The 27,184-nt window shown below is 42.1% G+C and overlaps 1 protein-coding gene and 1 long non-coding RNA gene across 3 annotated transcripts in view; one reads left to right on the top strand and one right to left on the bottom strand.

Moving 5' to 3' along the window:
• LOC144331827 (uncharacterized) overlaps positions 1 to 16,719 on the bottom strand; it is a 57,357-nt gene extending 40,638 nt beyond the window's left edge. The window contains exon 1 of the long non-coding RNA XR_013399354.1: positions 16,550 to 16,719. This is a non-coding gene — a long non-coding RNA (uncharacterized LOC144331827). The remainder of the gene's footprint in view (positions 1 to 16,549) is intronic.
• Positions 1 to 27,184, top strand: part of NOTCH2 (notch receptor 2) — a 189,632-nt gene that overhangs the window by 14,165 nt on the left and 148,283 nt on the right. The window contains 1 exon segment of one of the 2 annotated variants that reach the window (NM_001260662.1): positions 16,948 to 17,222. The exons of the other annotated variant lie outside the window; for it this stretch is intronic. Within the exon segment in view, the coding sequence (NP_001247591.1) occupies positions 17,150 to 17,222 (73 nt within the window). The 5' untranslated portion in view covers positions 16,948 to 17,149. 2 annotated transcript variants of the gene reach the window in all.

Below are 27,184 nucleotides of genomic sequence, written 5' to 3' on the forward strand. Positions count from 1 at the left end.
TCCCATCTTCCTTAAACTTAGTCATATCTGCAAAGTCCTCATTGACATGAAAGGTAACATTTACAAGTCTGGGATGTGGATATCTTTGGGAAGCCATTACTCTGCTTACCACACCACCCAACCCCAATTAATCTCTTAAAGCTCTGCTATCACTTTTTCTCTGAAACATGTTCTGCTCAGAGCGAATCACTCTCTATTTTGTGTCATATACATACTACCTTCACTGCATGTGTCGGCTTGTATTGCACATAATAAGTTTTAAAACACATCTACCTCTCTATTATATTTTGATTTCTTGAGGGGACAGCTTATTTATCTTTGTATTACCAGCAGTAAGCATGTTACATGGTATATAGTAAGTAGTATGAGCTAAATTTACTGTTTAAAGATGAACTTTAAGCAGTGCAATGATCCATTAGACGTGTAGGTTTAAATGGTGACTACAGCTGCGGTACATTCCTAACTTTCCAGGGTCATTGCCTACCACTCCCCCTGCCCCTCTTGCCTACTTCCCCTCCAGTCACATGGCCTTTCTAACCTTCCTTGGTCATGCTGTTCCTGTCCCATCCTCATCTCTCTGACTGTAATGCCCTTCTTCCAACTTTTCTTTTCATAAATCCCTAATTCATTCTCAGAGCACAAATCAAAACTTTTTCCTTCTGCAATGCCTTTTATTTTTCTCAAGACAGAATTAATCACTTCCTGTTTTGAGTTGCTACAGATTTTGTACAGATCTGTATTACATATTTCACCTTGTGTTTTGCTTGGTTATATATAGATATCTGTTCCATCATAAGAATGTGCAAAAGTCGTATCTTGTTTATATCAGTGCTAGGCATATAGCAAGCACTCAACTATGTTTATGACCTTAAAGCGAACATATAAACAGATGAGAATGGAGGGGCAACAGAAAGGAACCAAAAGATTAAAAGAGTGCCTTTGATAAAAGATAAAGAGGAAGGAAGAGACCGAGAAGACCCTCAAAGACAGCATTCAGAAGACTCTAGAGGCAGAGTGTGATGAAGGCTGCAGTTAGAGTGGCTGACCTCTAATTAAAGAGGAGAACGTGAGAGGCAGCACCACATGCAATGAGCTGCAGCCCTGAGAAAGAGGAAGGCTGTTGGATGTGACCATGAAGAGATCCTAATGGTTTTAGGAAGCATAATGAGAATGTCCAGTCAGGACCCTGGGTCTGCTCCTGTTTTAGGTTAGGAGAGATTACGTTAGGTTAGGATCTCCAGAGGATAAATGACTTAAGGAAAAGGAATATCACACCTTATATCCGATCAACCTGCTTGAATGCCTGAGGCCATGAATACCTCAGCACAGCTCCAAGTCAGTTTGGAAGGCTTGGTTCTTTCATCTGATACCACGACTTCAAAGTACTAGGAGATGTAGATGGTTCTCAGGGAATACAGGAGCCAACATAATGTGTTCCCCTATAATAATCAGAGATTTTCATCAATAGGGCACAGTCGACTGGGTAGTCCAGGCTCCTGAGGAACAAAGGCAAAATGTCTAAATCTGGCTTCAGACCTGAGAATAATTTCTCTTTCATGGAACTTTTCTGGACGATGAGATTTCTCTGTATAAGGCATTCTCTGACCCAGTGGACAAATATTTCTCACATCTCTGCCTGCCTTGAACCTTGCCCTCCTATCTTCCATCAACACTGCTGTCAGCTGTATTCTTCAACCTGTGCCCTGTTTGGCTAACCAGTATGGCCAACTGTCTGTCTTTACCTTTACTAAGCCTGATCTAGACAAACTTCTATGCCTGACATCTGCATCAATTTTTGCCCAAATCGATTTTGTCTAGCATCTATTTCTGTTTTCTACTTCTGCTGTGTCCTGAATCAGTCTGCTGTGGTCTGATAGGTTGCACATTCTCAATGGGAGTGAGAAGTGTTCTTGGGGGATAAAACACAACTTAATTTTTTAAATGCACAAAGTGCAGATATACATACAATGCATAAACTGATATCACAATATATCTGTGTGTATTAGGGCTCTCCAGAGAAACAGAACTGATAGCATATATTGCATATCGATATACAGAAATAGATTTATTACGAGAGATTGGCTCATGCAATTATGGAAACTGTGAAGTCCCATGATCAGCTTGTCTGCAAGTTGGAAGCCCAGGAAAGTCAATGGTGCATTTTAACTCCAGTCCAAGCCAGAAGGCCTGAGAACCAGGAGAGCCAATCTTGTAAGTCCCAGTCCAAGTCCAAAGGCCCAAGAACCAGAAACACTACTGATATCCAAGGGCAGGAGGAGATGGATGTCCTAGCTCCAGAAGAGAGAGTGAACTTGTGCTCCCTTCACCTCTCTGTTTCATTCAGGCCTTCAAGGGATTGCATGAGGCCTACCCACACTGCCAAGGGTGATCTTTTACTCACTACCGATTCAAATGCTAACCTTTTCCAAGAACACCTCCCAGACACACCCACAAATAATGTTTTACCAGTGATCTCATCTCGGCAATCCTTAGACCGCTAAAGTTGTCACATAAAATTAACCTTCACACTATGGTACCAAAATTTCGTAGAGGACAGCAATCTTTAAAAATGTCTGAAAAGCCTCCTTAGGAAGGCAATGATGAAAAGAAAAGGGTTGAGAAACACTGTGATAGGTGATGAGGCTGCAGTTCCTGTAATGGAACATAAGGAGACTGGATGGTGAGGAAATGGAGGTAGTCACAGTTGATTATGTGACTGAGAAGTAGACTATTGAAAGAATTCCAATGCAGCAAATTATGAGCACTTATGATGTGCCATGAACTGTGTGAAACCCTTTCACATTTGTTAGCAAAGAGCTTCTCCTTTAGTAGTAAGGTACATATTCCTTGCAGAAACAACAGCGACATTTTCCATTGAGACAGGAGCCCACCTACCTCTCTGCTTCAGCAGCCTTTATGCTAATTACTCTTTTGGAAGTAACTCCTCATTCACGTTTTGCAACATAAGATAATGAGAAACACAGCCCAGATTTTGTTTGTAGAAGCTCCTTTCACGGCAGCCTTTCAACAGGTTGGGTAATTTAAAAGATGCAGTTGTAATCGTGACTAACTCATTAAGATGCTTGATGGGCATCTTAATGAGTTAAAAAACCTGGACATTTTTAACCCACTTTTGGAAAGAGGAAAGAAAAATATAAGAGTGGGAATAATCCAAGGAAAACAATTTGAAGTCTTTGAACAATAGACCCTAGAATTTCCTTAGCTTGAGATAGGTTAGGACAAGAAAACAGAATGTTGCTTAAAAGAAGCCCAGTGATCATTTGTGTCTACTTGCACTTCTGGAATATGACTTTTGTTTGTTAGTTGGTTCATTTTGACTTAAAAAACGTTTTTCGGCCAGGTGCAGTGGCTCACACCCATAATCCCAGCACTTTGCGGGGGCCGACGTGGGGGGACCACGAGGTCAGGAGATCGAGACCATCCTGGCTAACACGGTGAAACACTGTCTCTACTAAAAATACAAAAAATTAGCCTGGCATGGTGGCGGGTGCCTGTAGTCCAAGCTACTCGGAAGGCTGAGACAGCAGAATGGCGTGAACCCGGGAGGCTGAGCCTGCAGTGAGCTGAGATCGCGCCACTGCACTCCAGCCTGGGTGACAAAGCGAGACTCTGTCTCAAAAAACAAACAAACAAAAACCCCACAACATTTTTCTTTGTTCTCTCTCTGTACTCATTAAGAATTTACTACTGAGTCTTTATGTTTTATCTCAGGCAGATCAATGCTATGTATTTGTCCCCTGAACTTGACCCCTGTGCTTTCCTTCTCTCCTGCTTTCCTACTCTTGTCATGAGTGCTGAGGCAGGGATGATGTTGGGGTGGAAAGCTGAAGGGTGAAGATGAATGAGCCACAGTGTCCACTTAGAATCTACAGCCAACTCTTGGCAGCTTACCCGTGGTAAATCTTGTTTCAGCTTCTTGTTGACTTTATCACCCACTCAATGTGCTTAACTCTATGATGGATGTTATCACCAGCTCTGTTTATTCACAATGCCAAGAGCACCAGTGGAACAGGGAAATATTCAGGAAAATCCACTTTATGGTGTCAACTTGACCAGAAAACAAAACACAACTCCATCACTGTTTTATTGAATTTGGCATCATTCTAGAAATAAACTATCATTTATATTTTGTCAAACAAAAAGAAGAAGAGAAGAGATTTCAAAAGCACTGCTTCTGGGGAGGGTCTGGATCAAAGGTAAATGTGTGACTTTAGGTGACAGAAAAGCACCTCCACTCAGGTGCATCCAACTTTGAGGGGGCACTGACTACAGGACAGTAGAGACAAGGGGCACTCATGAACAATCAGGCAGCTTTTCCAATTCTGGGTCCTTTTCCAACTGTAGTATCAACACATATTTTTAAGTTTCATAAATTCTCGGAACATTAAACATACCCATTCAAACAGTTCTTTCAATATGGTGGGTATTTGTAGGCCGCCCTGGAAATCAGAACACTGTGAATTTAATTCCTGCTATGACATTGGCTGATTCTGTAACTTTCACCTTTTTTAGTTCTCCAAGATGATATAAATAATGGAAAACATATAGGGCTTTAAAATGGTTGCAACATAGGTTCAAGTCTGACCCCTACCACTTATTAGCTTGTCAACCTTGGATAAGTTATTTGACTTCTTTGAGCATCAGTTTCTTTATTTGCTAAATGGAGATAAAGATATCTATCTTGCAGGAATGTTGTATGGATCTAATGAGATCATGTATGCAAAACACCCAACACATAGTTGTCACTTTATAAATGGCTGTTCTAGTAGCCATTTGCACAGAGATGGAGAACGGCTAGGTGAAAAAAGGCATGGGCGTTCTGAGCTCATTAGTTGATAGATGCTTCCTTAACATCATAGTTTTATTAGATAATGAAGAGGATACAGCCAGCCACATAGGAACTCAGGCCTGTTTTATTTCTGCAGGATCTGGTCACCACAAGAATCAGAATGTGCAGGGGTAAGACTAAGGAAGAGAGAGAGAGGAAGAATGGGGGTGGGGGCAATCTCTTCTTCCTGGCAGCAGAGAAACCCCCCAGCATTCCTTCAGTTGCAGAAACCAAATGGAAGGCAAATGGCTGTCTGCTGGTGGTGCATGCACCAAGACAAACTACTAAAGTGTTTCCTGCCCAGTCCCCACAGGTGTTGCTTCTCAGCTTTAGATAAGTCCTCCAGCAAGTACTTTGCTGAAAGCAAGAAAGACAGCTGCATAACTGCCCAGTCCACAGAGCTGACAAACCACTGTGTCATCAAAGAAAGAGGGAATCATGGGAAATAGCCTGTGGTTCACCCTCTAAGGCAGGGAGTGAGGAGGCTGTGAGGTGGCACGTTTGATTCTTGCTCATTAACAAAGTTTCTCTTTGTGTCCTCCTCCTCCTCTTTGCCTGCTTGCCTGTTCCACTGGGCAAGCAGCAAGTGCCTACTCAAATCATTATTTATCAAATGTGTACTATGTTCTCAACATTCATTCAATACACCTATATTGAAAGCCTTTTATGACAATAACGAAAATAATACGATAGATTCACAGTAAGATTCAGAGACTGAAGCAAGTCCCCATATAGTAATCACATGTTCAACTAGTTGTTAAGTGGTATATATAATATTTAGAAACCAACCGTGGAGGGCCTCAGGAAGAGGAGCCAGGAAGCTGAGGAAGGCTTTGGACAAGAGATGACATTGGAGTTAGGCCTTCACCCCAAATTCCATAGGTATTGGTCCATTTTGCATTGCTATAAAGGAATACCTGAGACTGGGTAATTTAAGGGAAAAAGGGGTTTATTTTGGCCAGGCGTGGTGGCTCACACCTATTATCCCAGAACATTGGGAGGCTGAGGTGAGTGGATCACTTGAGGTCAGGAGTTTGAGACCAGCCTGGCCAACATGGCAAGAGCCTGTCTCTACTAAAAATACAAAGAGTAGCTGGGTGTGGTGGTGCAAGCCTGTAATCCCACTTACCCAGGAGGCTGAGGGATGAGAATTGTTTGAACCTATGAGGCAGAGGTTGCAGTGAGCAGAGCTTGCACCAGGGCACTCCAGACTGGGTGACAGAGCAAGAATTTGTCTGGAAAAAAAGAGAAAAAAAGAGGTTTATTTGGTTCACAGTTCTGCGCCTGTAGGTGAAGCATATTGCCAGCATCTGCTTCTGGTGAGGGCCTCGGGAAGCTTGCAATCTTGGTGGAGGGCAAAGGGGAGCCAATGTGTCACATGGCAAGAGAGGGAGCAAGAGAGAGAGGGGGTGTCAGGCTCCTTTTAAACAACCAGGTCTACTGTGAACTAACAGAGTGAGAACTTGCTTATCACCAAGGGGATGGCACTAAGCCATCCATGAGGGATCTGCCCTCAAGATCCAACACCTCCCACTGGGCCCCACCTCCAACACTGGGGATCACATTTCAACATGAGATTTGGAGGGGACACACATCCAAACCATATCACTATGGCTCCACTATACCACTATAGATCCAGGGGAGGACGGGATAGGGGAGGGCAGGGAGCAAGGGAAGTGCACATATGGAGGTGAAGAGAACATGAGCCCACAGCATGTCTGGGGACCGGCTAGTAGCTTGATGTGCTTGGAACAAAGGCTATGCAATCCTGGGCAGCAACAGCGGGAGAGGTAAATGTGGTCGGATTGCCAAGGATTTTCCATGCCAGTCTGTCCAGTTTGGGCTCTAACTGTAGAGAATGGGGAGCCATTGGTGGGTTTTAAGTAGGAAGTGATGGGTTTATACTTGTATTTTGGACAATCCTGTGGGCTTCAGGGTACTGAATGGACTAAAAGAGAGGCTAAAAGCTGGGAGACAGTTAAGAGGTCACTGAAATTGCCAATGATGTCAAATGCTGCAAACTCATCAAGGAAAATGAAGACTGATAATGAGTTCATTGCATTCGTCAGTTAGAGATCTCTGATGACATCTAAAAGTAATTTCACTGTAACGACTGAAGCAGAAGCTGCATTACTAAGCCAGTGGTTCTCAAAGTGTGGTCCCCAGATCAGCAGCGTCGGCATCACTTGGGAACTTGTTATAAATGTAAATTATCTGGCTCAATCTGCACCCCTTCTAAAACTTTGGGAATGAAGCCTAGCAATTGGCATTTTTATAAGTCTTCTGGGTGATTCCGATATATGCTAAAGTTTGAGAACAACTAGCCTAAATGACTCTTTCTTCATCTCTTCCCCAAACGTTCCTTACTCTTATGACACCTGAACTATTTGGTACTTCCTAAGTAATCATTAATATAGTTTCTCAGTTATCTGCATAAGTTGTTCCTGTCAGTCATGTGCAATATATGCACAGTCTCTGCCTGGTAATATTGCACTCATTGTTCAAGGCCTAACTCAAATGTCACTTCCCTAGGAAGTCTCTCCAATTTCCTCCAGGCAGCCCCCCATGGATACTTTTGCACATATTTATGTCATAAAATTTATTTTATTGTGTTGTGTTGATTTGGTTTACTGTCTTCCCTACCAACTAGAAGCTCTTCGGGAGTAGGGACTACTTTATCGATCTCTGTTTCCACATTGTTTTTACATAGTAAGTGCTCAATAAATGTAAGGAGAGGAAGCTGTAATAAATTGCAGAAATAAAAACAGCAAGGGAAAAACACTCTTTTAAGAGGTTTGGAAGTGAAAGATGAATTTGAAATAGAAATACAATAGAAAGTATGTGTGTGTGTGCGCGCGTGTGTGTGTGTGTATGTGTGTGTGTCTGGAAGAAAATTGTTGACTGAGGGATAAAGCCAGTAGAGAGGGAAAGATGAATGATGAGACAGTGGGAATCGGTGGGTAATGAATGCAAAATGGTCCTGGAAAAGGCAGAAGGGAATGAAATCAATGGCCAGTGCTGAAAAATTAGCATTGAAAGAAGGAAAGACTCTTTTTTTCTGAGATACAACGGAAGGAAGTAAAGGTGGGTACATAAGTGATAAGTTGTGAGGTTGAGAGGGGAGATAGTAGGGAGTCCATAGATGGCCTGTCAGTGTAGCAATGGTGACGGCTAGGGAAGGTTTTGCAGGGGAGGTGATATTTGAACTAGGAGATGTCTTTAGTGAAGTAGGAAGTGAAGCCTTTTGCTGGGAAGAAAATGGGGAACAGAAAGAAGGAAAGAGGCTCCAGGAGAGTGGTGAAGACTTGTAAATGCAGGGAGGGGATTGGAGAGCAACAGCAGGGGATTCTTTTGGGCTGAGCGATCGCCCTGATTCAATTATAAAGAAAGAGTCCACTTATTCATCCCATTGTGATGGGCAATAAAAGAAGTATGGAGGGATTGTCCCCAAAGGCTGTCTTTGAAACAAGATGGACAACTTCTGGATACAGATCCCAATACTAATATAGAAAGTATTCTAGCTCTATATATTAATTAAGGCTGGAATATTTTGCAGACAATAACAACACTATAGGTATGGCAACTATGGACAACAAAGGAAAATATTTATGATATATGAATTACCTAAGAAATCTGGATAAAAATTATATGTATGTCAGCCAGCCATGGTGGCTCATGCCTGGAATCCCAGCACTTCGGGAGGCCAAGGCGGGTGAATCATCTGAGGTCAAGAGTTCGAGACCAGCCTGGTCAACATGGTGAAACCCCATCTCTACTAAAAGTACAAAAATTAGCTGGGCGTGGTCGTGTACGCCTGTAATCCCAGCTACTCGGGAGGCTGAGGCAGGAGAATCACTTGAACATGGGAGGCGGAGGTTGCAGTGAGCCGAGATCGTGCCACTGCACTCCAGCTTGGGTGACAGAGCAAGACTCCAACTCAAAAAAACAAAACAAAACAAAACTCTATGTATGTCTTGATTACAACTCTGTAAGAATATACATATGAAGAACAAATGAATAAAACACACGAAAATGCTATCAGTGGTGGCATTATAGGTCATTTTTCCTTTAAATTTTAAACTGATGTTTTAATGTTTATAATTAGTTGGCAATAAACAGAATTTCTTTCCTTGCTGGCTTTAAAAAATGTATTAGGAACACTTAGAAGAGAGTATTTCAAAATAAAAAGTTGTAAGGTGAAACCAATCAATAGAATTGTCTGAACATATCTCCCATATGAGGGGCAGATGCCAGGAAAAGAAGTCCTTAAGTAGCCCCAGAGTTGGAAGCTGACAAGCAAGAGGTTGGATGCCACAATATAGAAGAGCACAAAAGAGGTATATGACCTAGCCCTTGACTCACAATGAACTTGAGAGACTAGGCTTACAATAAATGATTCGAGGATAACTTATTCAGTGGTTAAGTTGGTCATCTAAAAAATGGATGAGACTGGATCACTGAAGCAGCAACCTGTGGGCAGGTGGGACAATGCAGAGGTCAACTATGTGCCATCGGAGTTGATCAGATGGACCTGCGCTTAAATCCCTGTGCCACTGCTTAGCTGCTGTGTGAGCTCAGATAACTTACTCAGGTGTCACTTTTTTGCACTGTGAAGTAGAAATAATAATACCTACTCATAAGCTGTTGAAGCATAACCAACAGTAAAGCAGGTAAAGTGCTTAATATAATGTTTGACACACAAAATTGCCATTATCATTATTAACGCTTTATTGTTGTGGTTATGTATGAGTATTTATGACGGAAGAAACTGATTTGGACTAGGGGCACAATGAATTCTTTGGAGGGACTTCAGGGAGGTATCTTAAGGGCCGTGAGAGAGTCTCAGGGGGGCAGTGAGACTCCCTCACTGCTGGAACAATGCTGTGGGCTCACCCTAGGCCTTCGGGAGGGGAGAGAGATGTGCAAGGAGGAACTCCATGGTGGTTCTTCTTTTGCTACTGTTTGTGCTACTTCCCCACTTCTAAACAGGTGCATAGTACTCCAGAGCACCCTTACATCTTCCTTTCCCACTCTTCTGTTCTGTTTTTCTTCTCTTCAACTCTTCTTCCCTTTTCTCCTCAAAACCAAGTGGTGGATGGGTAAGGAACTATACTGCCTTTTGTGTGTTCTAACTTTGCCTTTTTAAATATATATATAATTTAAAGGTTGTCTTCTAACTTCAGCTTTACCTAAGTAAGCCCGGGTTTACCCTATCCACTTCTTCCCTTATTTTTAAAATATCTATTTCCCCAACCATTGTCTTTGGTAAGTACTCTCAAATGACAGTCATCAGCAGAAAGGTAAGGATTTCAGGCCATAAGAGTCTGATTAAGGAAGGATTTTTTGAGGTAGCTACATCTTGCAAAAGAAACAGAGGTGTGAACTGTTTGCAGGGCTCTTCTCAGCAATGAGGTGTTCCTTCTGGATTCAGATATAGATCTTAATGGGGTAAACATTCTAGGTCTTACTACCATCTGTTCTTCTCTTTCTGCTTAGACTGTTAGTATGTGTTACAAGAGGAAAGGAGGCAAAGGTTTGAAAGAAAAATGATTGGATCAGTTGTCTGAGAAAGAGGATAAAGTAGTCATGTGACATTATTCTTAACAGAGATTAGAATGATTAAAAACAAAAACACGTTGGTATCCAGGATATTCAGGTACAACCACCCCTCACCTGCTGATTCCAATTTCACATTCCATTCCACATTGATGAATAATAATAATGATGTACTTTTAGCTTTGTCAGAAATCCTATTTGCATATTTATAAGGTCATTATGTTCAGTTGTTGCTGATATCTGGTCTGAGTCCAGCAATTACCACCTCTGTCTCTTTGCACACACTAGTAGACATACACACCACTGATTTGTACTTTCCTATAAAATTACTCTTTCCCTTTTTAATTAGAGTGTTTTCAGAAGCAAACCCTATCGTTAAGGCCATGTATGCTTCCATTATAAATACCTGTTGCCAGCCATTAATTATCTCCCGATGAATTACTTACTTAGAAGGAGATTTCTTTTCTTTTCTTTTTTTTTTTTTTTTGGAGACAGGGACTCACTTTGTCACCCAGACTGGAGTGGTGGAGTGGTGTGATCATGGTTCACTGCAGTCTTGACTTCATGGGCACAGGTGATTCATCCACCTCAGCCTCCTAAGTAGCTGGGACCATAGGTGTGCACCACCATGCCCAGCTAATTTTTGTATTTTTTTGTAGAGTCAGGGTTTCAACATGTTGCCCAGGCTGGTCTTGAACTCCTGGGCTCAAGCGATCCTCCCGTCTTGGCCTCCCAAAATGCTGGGATTACAAGTGTGAGTCATTGTGCCTGGCCTGTGCATACTACTTCTTGTAATGGGATTTCTCTTCCTTACTTTTGATGCCCCTACTCTCATACTTAGTTAACCATTTTGAATTCCACTTAATAAGAAAAGTTTCCTTCTTCTTCTTCGGGGGACTTAGATATAATCTGCACCTAGATGGTATGAAGATTTTCCATATTTTAAGGTAGAAACTTTCTGTGTGCCTGAATCTTGCTGTCAAGAATGTCTTGGCTAATCATGAAGGAAGAATATAAGAATGTGAGTAAAAACAATTCAACAGTCCCTGAGAACAAATATTCAAAATTGCATAACCATTTTAGTGACTAAAGCACTGAGACTCATCCAATAATATTGTGGTTTGATAATTACACAGTTGTGAATTTATGATACTGTAAAATTGGGGAGACATCTTGGTGCATACAGGTCAACGCTTTCATACATCATACGCAAAAAGTGCACACCTACTTAGGAGTTGAAGTGTAATACCTCCTAGCATAAAATGCTTAAAAGAATTAAAAGAAGATTTTAAGGTAGTGATACAGTGGGCATTCCTATATGAATTTTCCTGCTTATCTCATGCATAGCAGAAGATGTGAAATTTCTAGGTAAGTTTTTTTGACAGGGTCCTGCTCTGTCCCCCAAGCTGAAACGCAGTAGTGGTAACATGGTTCGCTGTAGCCTCAACCTCCTGGGATCAGTCAGCCTCCCGAGTAGCTGGGACTAGAGACATGCATCACCATGCCCAGTTAGTTTTTGGATTTTTTGTAGAGACAGGGTCTCACTTTGTTGCCCAGGCTGGTCTTAAACTCCTGGGCTCCAGCAATCCTTCTGCCTCGGACTTCCAAAGTGTTGGGATTACAGGCATGAGCCACTGTGTCCTTCCTTAACATCAATCAAATTGAGATAATCACTTTCATAAAAGGGCAAAACTAGGTCAAGAAGCCCATTGTATTAATCTGTCTTCAAAGCGCTGTAAAGAACTGCCCAAGACTGGGCAATTTATAAAGGAAACAGGTTAACTGACTCACAGTTTAGCATGACTGGGAAGGCCTCAGGAAACTTACAACCATGGCAGAAGGCAAAGGGGAGGCAAGGTACCTTCTTCACAAGGCGGCATGAAGGAAAATGAATGCAGAAGGAACTACCAAATACATAAAACCATCAGATCTCATGAACTCACTCATTATCAGGAGAACAGCATGGGAGAAACCGCCCCCATGATTCAATTACCTCCACCTGGTCTCTCCCTTGACACATGGAGATTATAATTCAAAATAAGATATTGGGTGGGGACACAGGCAAACTATATCGCCCATATTACAATTACTTATATTACTGATTCCCTTAATTAGAGCAGAGGTAATTAATTGGGTGTAGGATCAGTGGAAGGGTCTGGCTGGTTCTTAATTCTCAGAGCTCGTTTGAATCCTGAGGTTAACTTCTTGCCTTCTAGAACTTGTCCTGTGTTTGGCTGAACTTTGTGAACCTTTCAGAAAGTAGGTCTTTATTGAGCACATACTCTATGCAAGGCAAAGAACCAACTACTGTGGAGTTTACAAACATCAATAAGGGGTAAGAAATGACTCTTGTCACATGGTTTACAGTCCAGCTGTGTAGGCCACCACAGTTCATATCTTTCAGGCTAGGGCCTGGATGAGATGAAAGTGGACTCAAAATTAATCCCATGCGCTCTACTTTCCCATATCCCTGTGCTTTATCTCTGTTTTAGTTATGTTATTTGTATGTTGGCTTCCCTCAATGCTCTGTGATCTCCAAAGAACAGGGGCTGGGTTTTATTTATTTCTGCATTGCAGCAGAGCCTAGTATGTGCTTTGTAGAGAACAGGCTCTGAAAAATATTTTAAATTAAAAGAATGTATTCACTTGTTTATGTTTCCCAGTTACAGTGGGTCAGCTTGTTCTGTACTAACATGGAAGTGACAGGAAGCTGGTGTCCCTCTATGCAGAGGTCCCCATGCTAAATATCATCTTGGATGTGCTTCACACTGTTGCACAAAGGGGCAGTGGAGTGAGACTGAGTAAGAGGACAGAAATAGTGGGGGGTTTGTCTCAGCTCACTAATTACTTATTTAACCTTGGGCAAGATACTTAAAGCTCTATCTCAGTTTCTTCATCTGCGAAATGGGGATAATAATGACTGGGGTGCCTATTTCCCACGATTGTTTTGAGGATCAAATGAGATAATATACTTAAAAGTGTTTCTGGAACGTCTAAATCACTGCACAACTGCAAGGCATTATTAAAAGAAATCTTCCTTTTAATTCCTGCTTCCACAAACATCTCATCACATATCCTTGGGTTCCTGGGTTACATGGAGAGATTCGTGGTGTAGCTCAATCTGTGCGTCCTAGCTACCCCAGAATCTCTTCTTCAACTTCTCCAACACAGTAAGACATTCTTCCAGTCTTGCATAGCTCCCCAGTTTATATAGATATATATGTTCCTCATTCAGCATTTATGTAAAACGTATATTATTGAGCACTTACGTGATAGAAACTGGGGCGAAACAGAAAATAAGACAGAGCCCCTGCCTGTGCGAGTTTTTTACAGCTTATTGGCTCTGAGAGGACAGACATGAGAACAAATAAGTGCCCAATTCTGCATTTATTTTGGAAGGTAGTTTTATGTAAGTTTAAATTAGTAAAGATATAGATGTACATTTTTAGTTTTGATTAAAACTAAAACAATTGGTAGCCCTTATTCATATTTTTCTATCATTAAAACTTATTTTTAAAACATGTCTTCAGTCATATTTTTCCCTTACTTCCATTCATACTATTTACTCTTTACTTCTCTTGTCCTTACCAGAATGTATGCAGTAAGTTTCATATTGTAACACATTTAACAAAAGTTATATGTGAACATAATAGCTGCTTTCTTTAAAACGGTTACTTTGAGAAACTGCATACTTATTTTTTTTCTTTTTTTTGAGACAGAGTTTTGCTCTTGTTGCCCAGGCTGGAGTACAGTGGCACGATCTTGGCTCACTGCAACCTCTGCCTCCTGGGTTCAAGCAATTCTCCTGCCTCAGTCTCCCGAGTAGTTGGGATTACAGGTGCCCACCACCATGCCCGGCTCATTTTTTTGTATTTTTAGTAGAGATGGGGTTTCACCATGTTGGCCACGCTGGTCTCGAACTCCTGACTTCAGGTATCTGCCTGCCAAAGTGCTGGCATTACGACATGAGCCACCACACCTGGCCTGCACATTTATTTTAATAATGTTGTCATAGCTACAGTCACTTCTAGAGTTGCTCTTTGGGGATAACTATCTTATATTCTTCTGAATATATTTTAATAGTGACAAAACTTATCTTTGCAAGTGATTTTTAAAATTTGTATGCAGCCAAGTCACTATGAATTATCTTTAGTGAGTAAAGAGGAAGATCAAACTGGTAACACTGTGGGTAAACAACTGAAAAATAGTGTTATCTTTCTCTGAACATATTTGCACAACAGAAATTCCAAAAATGTTTTGACTACGCTATTTTTGAAAAGAGTTTCTAGTATTCCAATGTGACCACTTTCACTAACAGTACTTGCTTACCGTAAGTGCCTGCTAACATACAGTTTTGGAACTTCATAGGTCTATGCCCATACTGATTTGCACTTGCTTAGTGTTGTTTTACATTCTAGTTCAACATCTATTATGTGATAGACACTGGGGATGAATAGGCTGTGGTCCTTGCCCATGAGGACCTCAAAATGTAGTTGAGAACACAGAAATACAAAGTGTCCTGTGTGAAAAATAAATATCGGTGTAAGATAAAGAAGTGGCAGTGGAAGACAGTGGAGGGACTGTCTGTTAGGAGTAGGAATTTATTGCGATGTCGGCAAAGCCTTCTTTGGACTGAAGGATGAATTATGATTCGAAGTTCATTATGAGGAGGAGGGAAGGGGACTACAGGAGTCATTCGAAGCCAAAGGAACAGAAGGTACTGGGACAGCAACAGCAAGATATGTTTGGGGGAATCTCAAGTTAGTCAATACTGTTATTGTGTGAAGTTCACAACAGGGGCAGGGAGGACAGGAGATGGGGCCCAATGACGAAAAGGCCTTGTATGTACCATTTTTAGAAGTTTGAATTTTACCCTATAGGAGTCAGGGTAGGATTTCCCATCCCAACAGGATTGTAAACTCCCACATCCAATTAGTCACATCCCCACTTTTTTTTTTCTTTTTCTTTAACATTGTCTCAGATCCATTCCTTCTGAAATCTACCTCATTAGTTCAGGTCTTCTTAAATTTGTGCCTGGACTGTTTCACTAACTCTTGACTGGTCCTGGGGCTCCAGTTCACCTCTTGCTCCCAACAATCAATTTTGTACAGGATTATCAGAGCAATCTTCCTTTCCATCAGTCTCAACTCTGTTTAAAAACTTTCAATAGTTTTCTGTGACCTAAGAGGTAGCTGCCTCCCCACCCTTTCAGCTTGCCATTCAAGGCTGCATAATTTGGTTCCAATCCCCTTTCCCTCCTTGACTCCTCTCACTGCTAACAGAGCCAGAACTCGTTTACTTACTCTTTTGACTGTACCTTTGCTTTCATGAGGGCTCTTTCCTGGAATGATATGTCCATACAACTATTGCTGTTGTTCTTACTTTTAGCTCTTTTCTTAGTAGCCCATTTGTACCCAGGCTTGATCACACACCCTACTCTCCTGCCCTGCAAGTAACTACTATTCTGGTTATAGTCTCTTAATATCTATATCTATATACATGCATCCACAGATAATGTGTAGTATTGTTTTGAAAACAATATGCATAAATGGTATACTTTGTCTCCCTCTGCGATTAGTTTTGTCACTATCATCTAGTTTTTAAGCTTTACCCCTATTGACATAAATATAGTCTTTTCAGTTAGTGTGTTGCATTTCATTTTATAAATGTACCTTACATCATTCATCCATTCCTCTGAGGGTGGATATTTATGTTGTTTTCAAGGTTTTGCTATTACAGTGTTACAATGAATATCCTTAGCTTAGCTGGTCTCGTCTTATACAAATTTTACTGACCTTTCAAGATCCTGCTTTCATCCCAGCTCCTATGTGAAAGCCTTCCCTGAATCCCCCAGCCCACAGCGGCAAAGTCTTGGTCCTCAAAGTTGCTTGTGCATCTTTGGTATCATTCCACTGCCAAACACACAGCTACGCAAAGTAAGGCAATTAAGAAATACTTGCTACACGGATGAACAAATGAATGAATGAATGGGGCAGCACCACTCCATGATGGCTCTATTCCTTTTTAATGGACTTTGGCGCCTTGGCCCCCTTTTCTTCTTTGACAGCACTGGTCCTACTCCAGCGCATTCCTCTAGCTAGCAAAGCAGTGTGTGAATGTGTGGGTGTAGGGGGCGATACAGACCTCACTGGATGAGGGCCGCCTCTCCCTGCAAGTTCACGATCCCGGCAAACTCTAGTGCTTGAAGTTCAGAGCCCTACCCCACTCCCCTCCGCCCCAACGCCCCTTCGGCACGGGCCCGGCCAGCGAGGCGCTGCAGCCCTGATCGAGTGAAGGCGCTGCGGCCCCCGGGGCGGCTGGAGAAGGATGCGGCCGGCACCGATGACTCGTAGTAGATCCCTCCGCGCGGAGCTCGGGCCGGCGCTTCTTCCTGCGGGAAACCCCTGGGTGCCCAAGGCGGCGGGGCCGAGGCCGCGGCGACAGTGGGGCGGGGCTTGCGGTGGGAGGAGGCGGCTGAGGCGGAAGGACACACGAGGCTGCTTCGCTGCACACCCGAGAAAGTTTCAGCCAAACTTCGGGCGGCGGCTGAGGCGGCGGCGGAGGAGAGGCGGACTCGGGGCGCGGGGAGTCGAGGCATTTGCGCCGGGACTTCGGAGCGTAGCGCCAGGGCCTGAGCCTTTGAAGCAGGAGGTGGGGAGGAGAGAGTGGGGCTCCTCTGTTGGGACCCCCTCCCCATGTGGATCTGCCCAGGCGGCGGCGGCGGAGGAGGAGGCGACCGAGAAGATGCCCGCCCTGCGCCCCGCTCTGCTGTGGGCGCTGCTGGCGCTCTGGTTGTGCCGCGCGGCCCCCGCGCGTGGTGAGTATCGGGCTGAGGGGCGCTGTCCGCGGCGCCCGGGGCCGCCACCTAGGGCGACCCTTCTCCCCCTCGGTCCTCCTCTCTGTGGGAAGGCCAGGCTCGGCCGTCGGCGCGGAGCGAGGCCACTCGCTGGGTTCCCGAAAGTTTGGACATCGCCGGGGGCCCCTCCCGTGGCGCCCCCGCCAACCCCCGGGGTTCCCCGCCGCCTCTGCTCCCCGCGGCCCGGGACCCCTCACACGCCTCCTCGGCCGGAGGGAGGCCGGCAGCAAGTCTCAGAAACTCCCTTTTCCTAGTGTCAGGGTGCGGAGAGGTGGGCAGTTTTGCCCTTCAGGTTCCGCGTTTCCTGGGGTCGAGCGAGAGCCGACGGCGGGCCTCGGAGGGGCTGAGCGAAGGAATGCCAGATTCTGGCGTGGAGAGCGGGGGCAGGGCCGCCAAGCCAAACGGCCTGCACCTTCGCAGCCAGCCTCGGCTTTGCCGGGGGGCGGCACACGGGCCGGGTGTGTGGGCTTGGTTTGGATGGGGACTGGGTTTTGCGGCGCGCCTGAGTTTTGACACTCCGATCCCACCGAAAGTCCGGAGGAGCCGGGTGTACTGCTCGTGTCTTTGAAAGGTGGAGGCAGGAGAAGTAGGGCAACTGGTGTGGCTGCATGCTGAGGCACATGATTTAAAAATCTCAACTGCTGTTATTCTTTCCGAGGCGCGGAGCTCTGCTGCTCTTTCAGGCTGTGTCCAGACGCAGGAATGTGGTGTGACGATCACCAATTCCTCCAACCTGGCAGCAGCATTTGCTGCTCCTTTGGCATGGCTGGGGGTGGGGCACGGGCGGGTGAGGAAAAGTGGATACGTTAATTCAAAGGGCTTCCTTAGAAAGCTTCTTTATGGTTGGATGTTTCTAACACGGTTGGACCAAGGAAAGGGAATCAAATCGTGTCTTCCCCATCCCACCCACACTTTTAGATTCTTCATTTCTTCAGACTCTATAGTGGAAGTAACTTGGGCTTTGGAGCCCTGCTTTGTAATCCTGGATTCAAATCTAGCTCTGCTGTATGAACTCACCAATAAAATAGGGATGAAATTATCCAGCTAATAGGATTAATTAAAATAATGTATATTAAACGGATGACACTCTAAAGGTGTTCATAAAGTCCTTTCAGGGCCGAGGCTGTGTTTTACTCTTTCTGAGATTGATGCTCCAGTGGGATGGTGTTTTGTGCATTTTTGTTGAACAGTAAGGAGCCCCTTCTTTTTCTGAGCCTAATCCGAACAAAGATTTTTACCTTCACCAAAAAACTAGTACGTGAACTACATCTTTTTTCAGATAAAAGGTTAGGAAGATGATGAGCTTCAGAAAAATATGGTCTTTGTTCATTGTTAACAGGCAGTCGACATGTCAATCGCAGATGTTTAAAAAGAGAACAAGGTTATTTATCACCTGAAAACAGTAGTGGGTTGTTCAGCACCAACTAGATACTTCTTGGAAAGTTCAAATTTCGTACACGTCTAGGTCACTAAGAATTTCAGAAGTGGACCAGGAGGCTTTGTAATGATGAAGCAGAGCTGTTGTTTCTGAAACATTTAATAAAGAGCATATGATGGTGTTTTTGCTTTTCCGGTTTCTTTGAGTGAAAGCTTTAAGTGTAGCTTTAGGATAGAGATGAGTATAATCAATGAGACAGTCTGAGGGTCATAATCCTTGGTCTGCCTTTAATTTGTTTTGATGAATAACTTAATCTTCATGATATGTAGTCTCCTCACCTATGAAGCAGGACTAAAGGAATAACCGGCTTTAGAGAGTTGTAGAGAATAATACATATGATTGTAAAGTGATTTGCAAAATTAAGTATTAAATAATCTGACTGATGTCAGAAATAGGATTACTCTGACACATAGGGCTTTTTTCATTCTAGGATCTCGGTGCATAAAACTATGCCCTCCACCTCTGCTGTGCTGAGGTGCTGTGATCATTAGCTAGCGTTTAGGTAGTCAAGTTGAGTGTTAGTCAAGTTGACTCAAAGGATAGGATTTGGATGTTTTGATTTTTAGACAGGTGTTCTTTAGATGCTAAACTAATGCAATAGAAGAGATTTAGAAGCCTGTTTCTTGGTACAAATCTTAAATCTTCTTAGAGTCTACAGTGAAGGCTTCTTGAATCCTCTTAATTTATTGTGTTTTGCAAGGTACCAATTATAGCACACCCTTCTAAACTTTTGAGTGTTCCTGTGTTTGGCTTGTGGCCAATTGTTAATTTAAACATCAAGGAGTTTCTAAGGCAAGGAGATGTCAGCCCCTATGTCTGATTGTCTAAACGGCTATCCAGGACCACCCTCTTGCTCCTTGTTTTCTTTTGCTTTGCAATGGGAAGTGACTCCGTGATTTTGCTGCCTGCTAGATCATTTCTCAGCTGAATTCTTCTCTTGCTTAAACAAAATCGGAGTAATTTTCTTTCAGATGGAGATGAATTTTAACCTAAAACTTTTTCCTTTCACTTTCTTGTTCTTTCTACATTATTATTATTCCTTAATTTGGTTTGGTGGTAGGGGGAGGAGAGTGATTATTCCTAGTCTCTCTTATTTTTCTGAATGTTTAGATTTAAAAGATATTTACCCATAACTTCTTGGGATCTCTCTGCTCCATTCCCACCCTACTGCCTTTCCTGTAGGCTTCTATGGCATAGAGGAGCAACTTTTGGTTCACCGGTATTGTAGTTGCTGACTTCAGGACCTTTAAAGAATGTTTAAATTCAGTGGGATATGCTTGGATGCTTCAGAGCAGCCTTACAATACATTTTAAAAATATCACACCCACAGAAATTCTATTTTACCCACAACATTTGCATTGATCTGGTTCCCACTCTGTGATGCCATTCCTAGTGATCCTCCTCCCTACCTCTTCCATTGTGGTAGAAAAAAGCTCTGTGTCCTGGCTACATCAAAATCTGTTGGGATGAATCTTGGACTCAGCACCCAGGGATTCTGATAAGGTAAGTTTGAGAATCCATATTTTTTCAAGGTTTACAGGTGATTTTGACAAGTAACTTGGTTGCAACCCACTGATTCAGTAATTTTTTTTTTTTTTTTTTTTTTTACCTTCAGGTGTGTGTATGAGGTCTTTCTAAATTTAAGAAATTTCCGTAATGAATGTGACCTTAGTCATTCCAGTGTTTAATGCTTCTGACTGAAGGAATTTTAAAATTGCTAACATAAGAGCTATAGAATATAATGTCTTCTGTTTATCTGGGTGCAATGTGTCTGCATTGACTCTTTGGAAGGGCTTCATATATTTGCATGATATTATAAATTCTCCACCTCTCCTTTTCCCTTTTCTTCTGTTATCTCTTTTTTCTTGTGTCATTCATATATGTCATTTTTTGACCCTTTATCTGTATGTCTGCAATGATTTTAAAGTAAAAAACTGCAAGGCATGATTTGAATAAGCATATAATAAGAAATTTGACACCATTTTCTTTATATTGTGGTCACAGTCCATAGTTACATGCTTCCTTTCTTTTTTATTTTTTTTTGAGACGTAGTCTCGCTCTGTCGCCCTGGCTGGAGTGCAGTGTCCAGATCTCAGCTCACTGCAAGCTCCGCCTCCTGGGGTTACGCCATTCTCCTGCCTCAGCCTCCGGAGTAGCTGGGACTACAGGCGCCCGCCACCTCGCCCAGCTAGTTTTTTGTATTTTTAGTAGAGATGGGGTTTCACCGTGTTTGCCGGGATGGTCTCGATCTCCTGACCTCGTGATCCGCCCATCTCGGCCTCCTAAAGTGCTGGGATTACAGGCTTGAGCCGCCGCGCCTGGCCACATGCTTCCTTTCTTGATGTCTCAGTCAGAATGCCTAAATCTGAACTATTAATTTTCCTTCTACCCTTTCCTGATTTTCCTGTTTTTGTTTTTCCCCCTTTCTCTGCTAATGACTTGAAACCAAAAGGTCTTCTTTTCTTTCTTTGTCAGTCTACCATATGCATAGTATTTTGGACAGATCACTGAACTAGGAGCCAGAAGACCAGAATTCTTTTCCAGGTCTGTTATTAATTGGTTTGGTGACCTTGTAGGAGAGCCACTGTTTTGGTACTTCATTTTCTAATGTACATTGTTCATGGTCACAGAGCCAATTAGAGTTGAGACTAGAATTCTGTCTTCTGGTGTCCAGTGCCTCATTGACTGTCCACACTGCTTCTATCTCATGTACAAATGAGCTTATGTACACAAAAACTCTTATAACATCCTCAAGTGCTTATTGTTAATACGTACATAAGGAAGGAATCGTGTCTTTTCATTTATGTGTTTATTCTAATGCCCACACCCCTACACCTGTACCTGGCATGATGCCTTGGCATCTAATAGGCACACAATAAATATTTGTTCAGTCGGACAATTCCTTTTAGCCATTTTCTTATTTTGGACAACTGTGGTACTCCTAGATATTTTAAAAATAGTATTTGCAAGAGTCATGCTTACCTTACATTTGGGGAAAAACCAAATTTTTCCCTTCACCAGATGTTTCATTTAAACTTGTAATTTTGAATTTCTTTGTGTGTGGGGTTTCTTTCTCTCTTTTTCTGATCACTTCTGCAATTTATAAAGGTCACTTTGACTTTGGAATCTCACTTCAAAGGCACTGCCATCCACCCCCTGCCTCTCACTCAAATTTGCTTCCACTGCTTCCTGTATTACTATATTACTAGGCCAGCAATTTCTATTATTTTGTCCAGAATAGCCACACCTTTTTGTAATTTCATCATTTTGGGTACTAGTCATTTTTGGAATACTATTTTTAAAATTAGAGTTAACTAGGTTTGTGTTTGTTTTGATAATTTTTTTTGAGATTATTTTCATTGAGTGGGATATTGCAAACTTGTACTGGACTGAGAATATGTACATTTAGTAAAGTATATTTGCTTTTTTTTCCCCACCAAGAGAGTCCCCTGAACACCCTACTGACAAAAACTAAAGGTGAAATATGATGAATAAATATTTGAGAGAATCACATAGTGTTGAATTGTCTCTGCCACAAGATTTTGCTCCTTGAGGGCCAGGACTGTGCTACATACATTTCTTCTCTGTGCTACAGAACTTGTCTGGCATGTGCCCCAAATTCAGAGTCAACTGAGCAGCAGGTCTTAGTCACAGCCTCTGTGACTCCTGCTTTCCCACCTTTAGAACATTCTACGGGAGAGGCTGATAGTGAGTTGGAGTGTGTTTCTATGTTCTTTTTTCCTTTGAAGGGATAGGATCAGTTGAAAGCTGACCCTACCCACAGACTTTTATGCTATCCGTTTTAATTAATTAAGGAGTGGCTGAAATTTTCCTCTTTGTTGACTTATGCATTGGCAGGAACTTTAAAATTCATCTAGTCTTTCTGTCCATCCCATGCTGGATCTGATGTTTACAACATTCTGGTCAAGAGGTACCATACTTTCTCTCTTCTTGAACATCTCTTTTGGTAGACAGCTCTGCCTCAGCAGTTTATTCCATCTTTGGCCAGCTCTAATTCTTAGAAAGATCTTATATTCAGCTGTAATCTGTCTCCTCATGACTTGTCCTCATTGACATCTACTCAGAAATTTGTCTCGGAGTCCTGAGACCTGTGCGGGTGATAGGGACCCAAAGAGGTGCTTATTTGTACACTTCACTGAACTGACATCCAACTCTCCATAAAAGGAGTCAAACCCAGTGAGGAGCATGAAGATGACCCCATCTTGGGTGATTGCTCAGGTAAAGCATCTTAGCCCTACTTGTTTCATATCTCTCTGCACAGGTGGGCACTGGTGGGAGAATAACATTTATCAAGCAGTGTTTCCCTAACCTGTCTTATGATAAGAATAGCTCAGGTGTTCTCATGGAGATTCTGATTCAGTGCATCTGGGATGACATCTGGGAATTTGTATGTTTAAGAAATAGCCAGGTGATTCTTACATTAGGAAAGTTTTAGAATCATTGCAGCGTGAATCTGGGAAATCAAGGTGTTTGTTTTTTTGTTTGTTTGTTTTTTGAGCGTATTAGAGACAGGTTGCTTTGACTGGATCCTGTGGTCATTTTTCCCCCTTGGAAATGCCTCCTACTTGCTGGCCTCGCTTAGTACAGAGAAGGAAGCTGCTATGGTATAAGGTTAGTAAAGTTGTTTGTTTTCTCTCAAAATAAATTTGTGAAATCCAGTGTTTTCAGACTTCTGTTAGTGTTGTATGGCTTTGTTGGAAGCCTCCTTATTTCTTATTCCTCCATTAGAATGTTATCTGAGATGATAGAATTCATAGGAGTTCCACAGCCTTTTTGGTGTCCACTAAAGAATTCTGTCCTCAGCTGTTGCAAATAGTGCTTCCTTTGAGGATTTCTGCTTCATTAGCTCATGAACACATATTTGGTGTCAGCAGTTTCCCTCAGATGTGTTAGGGTGAAGAGATATAAAGGTCACTCATTTCTGGCAGTCCTGCTTTTGGGGTGTCTGGGCTGCTGCAGCAAATGGAATAAGAAAAAATAAAGGAGGAATCTAGGGCCTCTTGAGCAGAACAAAACAATCTGCAAGAAGGGGCACAGGATTGCCCCTCTCACAAAGACACTTGATATTACTGTCCTTGATAGGAAGAAGGAAGTGGCTTCAGATCTGAAAGGATATGCTTTAGACAGGACATAGGCTTTAGACAGGACAAACTGCATCACTGGTAGTGGTAGGAGGTTTGCCATAGATCTGTTTTTTTCTCTTCTCTCTCCTTTTTGAGAGGAATGTTATCTGTATGGCAGAACATTGTGACCTTAAAAAGGAGAGTAAAGCCAAGAAAGGGGGATGATAAAGCCATAGCTTGGAGTAAGAAAAGCAAAGGAATTATTGTATTTGTGTATGTAAATATATAGATTTCTAAGTAATTCACTGGTAGGATCACTAGCCCTTGGCTCTAAGATTTACTATCTCTGTAGCTCTGCTGTCTTAGTGGCATATTGGGGGAGCATTGTGGTGTGTTGTCACACTTAATTTGTGTGTTTCCCTTGGCATCATGTGGTAGCAAGTACAGGGTATTCTACTCTTCTAGATGTGTGGGAATCATTGACCAAGTAGAAAATATGGTCCTGCCCCCAAGGAGCTGACATCATCATGGAGACAAGACAGATAAGCACACAATTAGGAATATGAAATACAGCTATTTCATCATTTATCTATGTTCTCTGAAAGCAGTTTCCTGCAGTCAGGGTGACTCGGAGCTATAGGGTCTTGGGGGTAAACTTCAGGTCTTAATACCACCAGGGCAAGGCGACCTCCAGCTCACCCTTGCTGGGCTTGTCTGCTGTCGTGAGCTGTCTGCCATTTTCCTCTTTCTGAGTTGTAATTTAGAAGTATTAGAACTTGGCTTGGGGAAAAGACAAAAACCCCTTTGTCTGGTGAGGGTGTAAATATAAATTTGGCACATGTTGTGGTGTCTATTATGTCTGTTAGTGGGTTTGTGGCAAGAGAGAGTGCTGTGTTCTTAGTCCCGGATGCCAAGCCTGATCTAGGACAAGTTATGGTGGAAATTTCTTCGGCAGATACAGTTCTCAGTGACAGTGACTGAAGGAACTTCTCGTCACAGCCAGGCAGTGACTGAAGTGTGGTGTGGACACACCCAGAGTTGCTGCCTCAGGTGGCATTGATTAATCATACTAATATCTCCCTCACCCTTTTGTACTTGTCTTGGCAAAACCCTGTTCTACTAGCTCCCCAATAGTTTGGCCTTTACTAGATATGACTGAACCAGCTTTTGGGGGTTCACCTTAGTGTCCCTTGCCCCTCTTGCATTTCCAGCCAGCTGTGTCGCTCCAGCCATGGTACCCTGGGTCTTCTGGCCGGCAGTGAGGGGCCGGGTTTTTCTTCCCATTGAACTGAAGCACCTTTCCCTGGAGGCTTGCCTAGGGCAGTTTCTGGTCTCCGAGTCAGTTCCTTCTGCAGGATACTGGCAGCCGGCAGAACTCTGGGTTATTTGAATACATCAGCCAAACATCTTGCCAAGACGGACTCATTGTTGCACAAAGACAGGTTGGATCTATGGGGGTTGCAGAACCTGTTTCTGGGTTAAGAGTAGCTCTCTCACCCTTATATATGTTTATTCATATGATGAATGTATGTGTGTATTTTGTGAAGTAAGGGAAACATGATGATAATATTGTGGTTGGAGTTAGATATTGTATCCTAAATATGTTGTCTTTTAACAAATAGCATTCCTTTAAAATACAGTTGTGCTTGCTGAATAAGGTGTTGTACAAGAAGCTATGGTTACATTCTAAAATAAACTGCCTTGTTCTGAGGCAGGCACATTTTAAAATTGTTGTTGGCAGCCGGGCGCGGTGGCTCAAGCCTGTAATCCTAGCACTTTGGGAGGCCAAGACGGGCGGATCACGAGGTCAGGAGATCGAGACCATCCTGGCTAACACGGTGAAACCCCGTCTCTACTAAAAAATACAAAAAAACTAGCCAGGCGAAGTGGCGGGCGCCTGTAGTCCCAGCTACTCGGGAGGCTGAGGCAGGAGAATGGCGTAAACCCAGGAGGCGGAGCTTGCAGTGAGCTGAGATCTGGCCACTGCACTCCAGCTTCGGTGACAGAGCCAGACTCCGTCTCAAAAAAAAAAAAAAAAATGTTGTTGGCTTCTTTTTCATCTCTTTTTATTTTCATCTTTTTTTGTGAGAAGATTCGGGACGTTTTTAAGCCTCAAATATTTTCAATAATCTGTTTTAACTGGTACCTAGCAGGGAGAGGTTGTTCTATTGGTATACTTAACCAACATTCAAGTAAGAATAATTGAATACTGTTTACTCACTAATCTGTTGAGTTTCTAAGTATGAATAATCACAAAACTAGATAGTGCTGATATGTTAACTTCTCTAAATGGTAAATGTGGTAAGCAGCAAAGACATTTTTGTTTAATTCTCTCTTTCACATGCTTTGGTTCAGACACTGCCAAGACACATTGAAGTTTGAGGACATGTATAGTTTGATTATTACTTTTATTATATTTTTATTTGCTGTGAATATGGCTTTATTTATTTGCTAGATCTTCTTTAGTTAGAAACATTAAGGGCATTTACTTTATTACAACATTTAAAGCGCATTCTAATCTTCATGAGGATTTTTAGGGAAAAGACCATATCCTGAGAATCATGCAAGTCTTTGGCATTATGTTACTATTTAAAGTAAGTAACAATATGAGTGGCTCCTCTGACATGTTCTTTCTAAGAGAGTTAAGGAAAATGGTTTTAACTAAAAACAAACATTGAAACAGTTTAAGGTAGGTTTACATAGCAACAGAATTATTCCTTCTGTTTATACATAATTAACTCATATTTATACTTTGTTGATTTTCTCTGGAACCTTTACAAGGTTTTTTTATTTTTGTAATATAAAAAGTAATTATGTTTGAAAAAGTAGTTAAGGATGTTTGAAGAATCTAGAAAAGCATAAATAAAATGTCCACAATCATGCTGCCGTTAATTTTTCGGTATACATCTTTGTTTCTTTTATCGTTAGATTTAGAAAAGCTGTTGATCTATTTTTTATATATATATATATTTAGTTTATGAACAGACCTACATATGTGTGTGTGTGTGTCTATATATGTATACACATACACACACACACACACACACAATATACTATTGTCAACGCTGGGTTTTATTTTTAAAAATCTTTACCATTTGATAAGTGGTAAATATTACTTAATCTTAGTTTGCCTCTCTGATTACAGTGATATTGAATGTTTTTTCATATCAGTGGGGTTTGTATTGCTTTTTTTCTACTTATTTTGGTAAATTGTGTCTTATTCAATTATTTTGTTACTGATTTGAAAAAGCTCTTTAAATATTAAGGGTGTTAGTCTTTTGTCTTAAATATGTCACAATATGTATGGAAATAATTAGCAGTGTATAACATCAAATTGCTACCAATGTTGATATAAAAATTGTTCATTTCATAGGTTAATTTTTTTTTTATCCTTTGGTTTC

Source organism: Macaca mulatta, chromosome 1, assembly GCF_049350105.2.
Source record: "Macaca mulatta isolate MMU2019108-1 chromosome 1, T2T-MMU8v2.0, whole genome shotgun sequence".
Taxonomy (NCBI): Eukaryota; Metazoa; Chordata; class Mammalia; order Primates; family Cercopithecidae; genus Macaca; species Macaca mulatta.